The 9,316-nt window shown below is 32.2% G+C and overlaps 1 protein-coding gene across 1 annotated transcript; it reads left to right on the top strand.

The window, feature by feature from the left end:
• The first annotated feature begins 370 nt into the window (after positions 1-370).
• LOC148271762 (uncharacterized) lies at positions 371-979 on the top strand. Its single transcript, XM_088240969.1, has one exon. It carries the CDS (start codon positions 371-373, stop codon positions 977-979), a length of 609 nt encoding a protein of 202 aa, XP_088097095.1.
• Positions 980-9,316: the final 8,337 nt, after the last annotated feature.

Below are 9,316 nucleotides of genomic sequence, written 5' to 3'. Positions count from 1 at the left end.
AAATCAGATATAAACTTGAGTTTAAAAAAGTGCTAAGAGCAAAAAATATTATTGTGACCAAAACTACTAGTGAAAAGTAGTATTACTGTGATTGGTTTAAATTAAACTATACAACCAATCCCTAGTCAGAACCTCTGAGTTGGACTTTGAACTCAAAACTCGTACTCTGAATACCTACTTATTTATTTCACATATTCTTACAATGACTAGCAACGCTCGCAGCACACGGCGGCAAGAGAGCTCAGAGGCAAACCCATCTAACTTTAATGAGACTTTAATTATTTTCAAAAGAGAAATTTTAGGAGAAATTAAAAAAGTGTTTAATGAAATCAAAGAGATTAAATGCAGCATCGAATATTGCCACAGTAAAATGGAAGAATTAACCAACAAAGTATCTACTCTAGATGATAAATGTAGAGATGTAGACATGGTTAAGGATAGAGTTACATTGTTGGAGAGCACCATATTAAATATGCAATTAAAACTGAATAAAAGCGAACAAAGAAGTTTAAGTGAAAACGTCGAGATAATTGGTATTCCAGAGAAAAAAAGTGAACAACTCCCAAATCTAATCCAGACACTAGGAGATCATTATGGAATTAAACTGGCCCCATCAGATATTAACTTCGTCACCAGAATTCGTGTTAAAGAACTTCCTAAAAACAAACCTCATTTTACAAGACCCATTATTGTTAAATTTGCATCGCAGAAAACCAGAGACCAAATATTAGCAGCGGCTAAAATGAAGAAAGATTTGACCTCTGGCGATTTGAATCTACCAGGGAACATCAAAATTTTCACCAACGAACACCTAACTTCAGTAACCCGTGCCCTCTTCAACCAAGTCCGTAGTTTGTCTAAAGAAAAGAATTTTAAGTTCGTCTGGGTTAAAAATGGACAAGTATTCATTCGTAGAAGTGAAAATAGCCCAATTGTTCCAGTGATGGGTCATTCCGAGCTGCAAAAGATTTTTTTATAATGATCTCATATCACTTTCTTATTAAATTGATTTTCCTTTTGTTACTTTATAGATATTGCATACATTGTAGTCTTAAGTTAGATAAAATTACAGGGCCAAAGCTCAAATAAGTATATATTATCAAAATGTTACTGGTCTGCGCTCAAAAACTCATAATTTTTATCTTAGTATAACCTCCAATGATTATGACTTTATATTTATAACTGAAACATGGCTACTTCCAAGTATACATAGTTCCGAACTATTTGATGACCGCTACCATGTTTATCGTTACGATAGAAATAGTTCTAGACGTGGGGGTGGGGTGATGATTGGAGCAAAGAAGGAATTTAAAGTTTACCACCAACAAAACTGGGAATCCTCAACCGAAAACATTTGGCTGACGTTAACAGGTAACAATAACGTTAAAATTAATTTATGTTGTATTTATATACCACCAGGAAACAATCATACACCCCATATTCACAATTTTCTCGATAAACTAAGCGAGCTCAGAACTATGAAACCCAACGAAGAATTTCTCGTATTAGGTGATTTTAACCTACCCCAAGCTTCGTGGCATAAGAATACAGATGGAACAATGTTTTTGTCTAACAGTGTTCAATCGACCAATGTTTTGAAACTCTCTGATACATTATCATTTACCGGACTCTCCCAATATTGCTCGATACCGAATAGTAACAACAAATATCTTGATCTCGCCATAAGCTCTGTTAGGCTAGTAATGACGAAACCTACTCAGCCCTTAATCCCGGAATGTCGTCATCACGACGCATTACATATTAATTTAAAACAGTTACCTTATATCCCAATGCAAAGGCAATCCCGTTCCATTCTATTGTTCAGAAAAGCCGATTATAGTAAAATAAATTATTGCCTGAGTAACATTAACTGGGAAAGGGAACTATCTAACTTTCCAACAAATACAGCAGTACATATATTTTATGAGAAAGTGAAAAACGTTATCTCCACCAATGTCCCCACAAGAGAGTGTAGTCAAAATAATTCTTACCCAATTTGGTACAGCCCTGCTTTAATTAAACTAACCAAAGAGAAAATCAAAATGTTTAAAAAATGGAAAAAATTCAACAATCCTCTCGATAAAATTGATTTTGGTATATTACGCGCAAGACAAAAACGAATGACTAAATTTTGTTTCAAAAGTTTTGTTAATAATTCTGAACAAAAAATTAAACAAAACCCAAAGTTATTTTGGAATTTCGTCAAAAGTAAGCGTAAAAATCAAGGTTTACCACAATCAATGATATTCGGGGACACAAAAGCAGATAATCCTAAAGAAGTCTGTGAGATGCTTTCGCAATACTTTGCATCCTCATTCAACTATCATACTCATCCACAAACACCTAATATGAGTGTGCAAAAAGATGATCGTGTTAATATTTCTAGTGTTCCTATGTCTCTAAATATGATTGTTAATATTATTAAGAATCTCTCTAATAGCTCAAGTGGAGGAAGTGACAATATTCCATCATATTTTATCAAAATGTGTTGTCATGAAATTGCCAAACCCCTGTTACTAATATTTAAAACATCACTAAGTGAGGGAGTATTTCCTGACATATGGAAACGTGCCCTCATTACCCCGATATACAAATCTGGCTCCAAAAATGATGTGAAAAACTACCGCCCGATATCTAAACTGTGTGTCATGAGTAAGATTTTTGAAAAAATTATTTACAATCAACTATACAATGCTGTCCAGAGCATAATTATTGAAAATCAACACGGTTTTGTCAAATTTAAATCTGTCACATCCAACCTAACATTATTTTTAGAATACGTTTCAAAGGTTATGGACGAAAGGGTTGAAATAGATGTAGTCTACACTGATTATTCCAAAGCCTTTGACACCGTTGTACACAACATACTCCTTACTAAACTATGGAGTTTGGGTATTCATGGTGATCTGTACAGGTGGCTCGTTTCCTACTTAAGTAATAGACTTCAATCAGTGGCCATTAACGGGTTTATCTCAAAGGACGTAAGCGTGCCCTCAGGTGTTCCTCAAGGATCGCACTTGGGGCCGCTACTTTTTATCATCTTCATCAATGACATCAGTAAATGTTTTAAATTTGCCAAATTTTTACTTTTTGCAGATGACATGAAAATTTATTCTGAAATCAATTCACATCAAGATTGCTCTAATTTTCAAGAAGATCTTATTAGGCTAAATGAATACTGCAAACTAAATCACCTTAAACTAAATACTAATAAATGTTATGTAATGACCTTCACTAGAAATAAAACAAAAACTAATTTTAACTACACAATTGATAACAATATCCTCTCTAGAGTAAACGAAATTCGCGATCTTGGAATTATACTTGATTCTAAATTAACTTTTGAAGCTCACATTAATGCAATCGTTAAAAAAGCTTATCAAATGTTGGGTTTCCTAATTCGCATAGGCAATGACTTTAGTAATATACAAACCATTAGACTATTGTACTGTACATATGTAAGAAGTCAGTTAGAATTTGCGTCACCTGCCTGGAACCCTCATTATAAAAAATACATTCATCGAATTGAATCTATTCAATCAAAATTTATATCATACTGTAGATTTAAATTAAGGGTTTCAGAAAATGAAACCAATGAATTTCTCACTCATCTTAACCTAAAACCACTGAAAACCCGTAGAAACGTAGCTGACCTTGTATATCTGTACAAAATTATGAATAATCAGGTTGACTGTCCACAGCTCCTATCCCTAATTGGTTTTAGGATCCCTGTAGCGCAGACCAGAAACAAAAACCAATTTCATATTTTTAAATATAAAACTAATGCTTGCCAAAATTCTTATATATGTAGAACTTGCAATCTGTATAACAATAAATTTAACCATATTGATATTAATAATATAACATGCAACAATTTTAGGAAAGTAATTGAAAATCAATTTATGTTTCACTAATTTTTTATTTTTTTTTTATTTTTTTAAAAATATGTTTTTTAATATTCTCTTATATAATATCTTATTTAACCGAAATACCTACCTGTGCAGTTAGATTGTGTATGGATATGTACATGTACATGTGTATGTGAGTTTGATATTTGGTTAATTATTATAAACACTTTATTTTATTTTAGTTTTTGAGTTTTTTATTTTATTTTTATAATTATTATTTTCTTCAATTAAGTTGTTCTTCTTATAAGGCTCAATAATTATCGCAAATGTTATACTCGCTGCATATGTATGTATACTTATTATTATGTTATCCGCACTGTAAAATGTACATACATATCTAAATTTAATATCTATTCTTAACTTCTTATTAGTAATATTTATCTTTTAGCTTACGAGAAGGCCTGTAATTGGATCTTAATATATAATTTAACCTACACTGTAATTAATAAATATTGTAATCTGTTGGCTTTCCAAAATAAAATAAAAAAAAAAAAAAAAAAAAAATGTAAATTACCGTTTATCATCTTTGAAATGATTAAATAGAGTTGATTTACATAAGCTATACTTTAGTGAAAAATATCAGCAACGTCGGAATAGATATTGCCGAGAACATGTAGTCGATTACGAATAGCATTATACGAGAATACGGTACCTAAACTGTTGCAACTAAACTGAGGTACATGGCATGTATATTTGTATATTTCATTCTTATGAAATATACATTAATAACCCGATAAAAGTAAAATTACCATCACTTTTACTTCTGCTGAATTCGCCAAAAGTTACTGAATATCGCTTTTTAACAGTTGCTGCTTTCCTAAAATGATGTACTAAAAACCTTAAATGAAAAGAAAGCTATGAAAATCATTTGAGATCAAGAAAACTCCGATATAGTAAATCGACTGACTTTAACAGTCATTCTTCATCATCAGAATTATTCTCATTATGAATATTTAGATGACTGACAATTTGACCAAAATAAGTCTTTACTATTAACTACGATTGCAATTTAAAATTTTCCTTTGATTATTGTACTTCAGCACAGATTTAAAAAAAAAAGTTATTGAAAAAACTTGCATTATACTAATTTGGATTGTTTTTTTTTATTACGAAGTATTATTATTATGGCATAATTTACTTTAAAAACCATGAAAAGACTCGTGGCTAGGTTTTATTGGATCCTGCCTCACTGTGTAGCACGAGAATTTTCAAAAACTTTGTTACACCAACTTTTTTATGCACCATGGACTTGGGATTTTAATTAAGGAAACGAGTACCTACTTTTATATATTAAAAAAACATAAAAATATTTCGGATTTCTGGGTCGCTTTTAACAATCAATCGAATAAAATAATATTTAATAAAAAAACAAATTACAGTTTTATTCATCATCATCATTCCCTTTCCACACCTAATAGTGTATAGGGTACTGCATTAGTACACCAATCACAGCGTATCTTGATCATTTTTGTTACATGAAGGTAAGATGATCAATCCTACGCTTCAGGTACCAGTCCAGGGATTATGAAATATTCTGTTGTAAAACACCCTTTTAAATAAATATTTCAGATCAACCATGTCGAGAATTGAACCCGAGACCTCTCGCATGGAAGGCAAACGGGATGACCTTTATACCACGAAGCCGACTGTTTTATTCAGTCAAGTTTATTCTTCAAGCTTAATATCTCTTTTTTTTTCCCGTCAAATCATTTCGTCGTAGAAATTAATTAAAGTGTATCTCAAAGGTATCTTTTAGCACTCAACGGTGAAATCGATTGTTACGATTTGGCACAATGTGTTTTAAGGTAATTTTTACATTTAATATGTTTATAGATTTATTCGTTTTTATTTATTCTTCATGTTATAAAATGGGATAATTAAATTCAAACCCTAGAAATTGTGAGATGGGTAGCTTAAAATATTCATCAACTAAATTATTGTTAAGTAACATTGTCAAATAATGTAAAATTTCTTAAATGAATGATTTAATTTTCGGATGGTTTCTTCTGAACATTTGAATAAACCCAGTCATTCAGAGTTTAGCATCCGAATGTTAATTTCGAGGCGTGACATCTACCATTTATTACTATCACTGTCACAACACACGCTAAAATATCTCCGGCATAATTCATTATCTTAAACGAGAATAATTTAACTCTTCTCGGATAAGATCATCCAATTTCGCGTTTTGAGAAGCTTCGAATTAATCTACGAAAGTATTTTTGCAATTAACTTTGCAATAAAATAGAAAATAAACCATCTATAAATAAAAGCCATATTCTAGTTTTCTATATTAAAGGAAGTCTCTCGTGTTGATTTTCAATTTTTTTTTTAATAAAAATAATGGAATGCATTCAACGTGAATTCAACATGGAGAACATTTTAGGGATAGGAATAATGGAAGCATAGATATTGATAGGGCTTGTGACCTGTAATTGGCTGGTTTAAGTGGCCATATAACACACTGTGAAAGTACTGACTTTGTAAAATTGTACACAATAAATTTGACTCCCCAGAACTAATTAATGCTTACCGTGTGTCCTCTAGACCAATTAGATGGTGTAATATTTTATATATTCTTGTCATTAAAAATAATCATCCAAAACATTTTACCATCCCTCGTATGTGAAAAAATTATCAAAAATGATATATTTAACACTTCACATAATAAATACAAAAGAGAACTAACAAGCTCGATTCAGAATAACGGAGAATAGACGATTCTTCTTTTTTTGCTGTTTATTTCTCGTCATCAAATCAGTTGCTCTCACAGACGATCAGATGAAATCACTCCTACTTTTCTTCATTCACCCTCCACCATTTCTCATCACTTTCCTTCTTTATCCTTCCTTCTATCTCCTTGTTTAATTCCTATTTCTTTTATTTCAATTCATATGGAAAACACTGTTTCAAGTATTCATAATTTTATTTAAAATAATTTAAATTATTGCTCTAATTTATTAAAATAATACGAATAAATGTTATTGGATGGCAGGCGGCCCTACTATTTATAGTAAATTTTTTATGGCATCTAAGTATAATCATTTAACCTATTTGTATTCTGTATTAATAAAATTAAACATGCTGCTTATTTGAAAATGCACATTTCTTCCATTTTTCCATATGTTGATTAACAATATGTACATTAAACCAAATGGTCCAGGAAGACGCTAAAAAATTGAATAATATTTTTAGGCTTCGACTATTTCTTATGTGAAATAAACATTCGAATCTATTAAGGTTTCAGCATTCTAACTTCAGAGACATTTCAATATGAGACAATGTTAAAGAAATATGGATCATCAATTAGGACCAATTTGACACAGTCTTAAAATTAGCCAATGACAGGTTATAACCCCATAAAATATCTAAATGTCAAAATTACCTTCTACAAAATGTTCTCCATATATGTTGCGATTTGTGAATTTATGTTTTTTTATTATTATAAGTAATATTGAATATAATTTGGACTAGAATTACAATCACCTTTGCGTTTTGTAGTTGCAAAGTGTTTAGATGTTAACATCTTACAATTAATTGTACAGCGCCCTCTAGGTGATTTTCACAAAAACGGGACCGTAAATATAATCCAGAGTAAATGAATAAACAAGAAAACAATGCTAAGGTTCAATTCATAGCCACCTTAATACGTAGATAGACTGTGGAACCAAATTAGACAATTCTGGAATGATATCCGTCTTCTCGAACCCTCTAGCAATCCATCACTAAAAATAAACACGTCGAAATATAATTACACGACTATTTTCAGAAGGCGCTCGCGTGGCGGAGCTGTCATAAAGGTTTGACATGCGCTTCGTGTAGCGCAGTATGGAGTGTGGTGTATGTGTGATCGAGAACTTGGTTAACCGTTCGTTACCGCTTCGGTAGAGTTACTAGATGTGCCCGCAACCTGGGTGGGCCCATAGTCGGCGCGACGCGGCGTCGGCGTCGCTTCGCTCGCGGTTAAGGGCATTACCGACGGACAGTTTTTAAGCGTAACTGAAATAATTTTTTTTTATTTAAAAATGCTAGTCCATGTCCATATTATACCTCCCACTTGCTTATTAATTCAAATTTAAATCCATTCATGAATATAAGTTGTAAAGTGTTGGGTGTTTGAAAAATACGGTTCTGTGTGTGCAATAGAACTGGAACCCGGGATAGGTGTTTTTGACTCAATGGCTGCTCTCAGGTAAAAATCCTGTAAAATAAAATCCAGCGGGGATAAGTCCACTTTGCAGCATAATAATTGCGCGTTTACCCATCGTGCTTTAGGTCCTGGGTTCGATTCCTGTCAGAGTTGAGATGATAACTAGATATAAGTTAATATTAGGACATTCATCTTTTATGTTTGTACTATTTTGACACTAAATTAATAAAATATATATATTTTTTTTATTTTTTTTATTGATTCTGTATGTGGTCTACACTACAATAATTCATTGTTTTTGGACTGATACCTGAGGCGTAAGACTGATCACCTTATCTTGCACGTAACAAAAATGTTCAAAATACACTCCAATTGAAGTTAGTTATGATATTATACTATTAGCTCTATCATAAGCAGGTATACGACGATTAAACGCTATCTGTAAGCGGTTTGCCAAAGAACATGGATATAAGTATTATGTTAAAAATAAGAAGATTGCTGTTATTAGGATAAAAAACCAAAATGTGCATTTGACACTCCTCTTGGTCGACGGTAGAGAAGTAAAAAGAGTAAAGTCGTTTCAATATTTAGACCATGTACTTGATGAAAATTGCTAGAACGATTCTGATATGAGGGGACGATATGAGGGGACGATATCAAGCTTATTATACACGAGCTAATATGCTAGCATGAGGATTTTATCAATGTTCCGTGGAGGTGAATAATATGTTGTTTTAGGTTATGTTATACACGCAGCAATACACCAGCGAGCTGTGATTAAATACGACCAACATAGTGGTAGGGATATGAAAGTGTGCTACAGCAATGGTTATAGAGCCTTACACAAGCTTTCCTGACATTGTAGCGCTAGTGGGATATTTGCTGCCGCTAGACTCTTCACTGGGATAGACTGCTGCGACACCGGATGGCAAGCCTCAGAGAAAGGCTGTGGAAAAGTCCAAATATCGGTGGAACAGTGATGGGAATCGAAATTGAGGCAGCATTGGAGAAGGACGCTTAAATGACATTTTATTTAGTTTTATTATCAGTTAATCCATACTGTTTTATCTTGAATGTTAAAATAAATTTGTTTTATAATTTTCATATCTATGAAATTTTCATGAAAATCATGTTGTTCCTCATTCCATTTTCTGATTGATTTATATTTTGTACTGGTTATATGGCTGTTTTGGTGTCCTAAACGCGCTGGAATAAAAATCATAATTATTTTGCACCATTTAGTGATAATAGGGAAATA

This window comes from Micrasema longulum, unplaced genomic scaffold, assembly GCF_059751315.1.
Source record: "Micrasema longulum isolate JH-2025_06_02 unplaced genomic scaffold, ASM5975131v1 h1tg002672l, whole genome shotgun sequence".
Lineage (NCBI taxonomy): Eukaryota > Metazoa > Arthropoda > Insecta > Trichoptera > Brachycentridae > Micrasema > Micrasema longulum.
The sequence above is the reverse complement of the archived record's forward strand: the minus strand, read 5'-3'. Positions and strand labels throughout refer to the sequence as shown.

Coding starts and splice junctions, on each gene's coding strand:
- LOC148271762 (XM_088240969.1), top strand. CDS start 371: ATGGAAGAATTAACCAACAAAGTATCTACTCTAGATGATAAATGTAGA.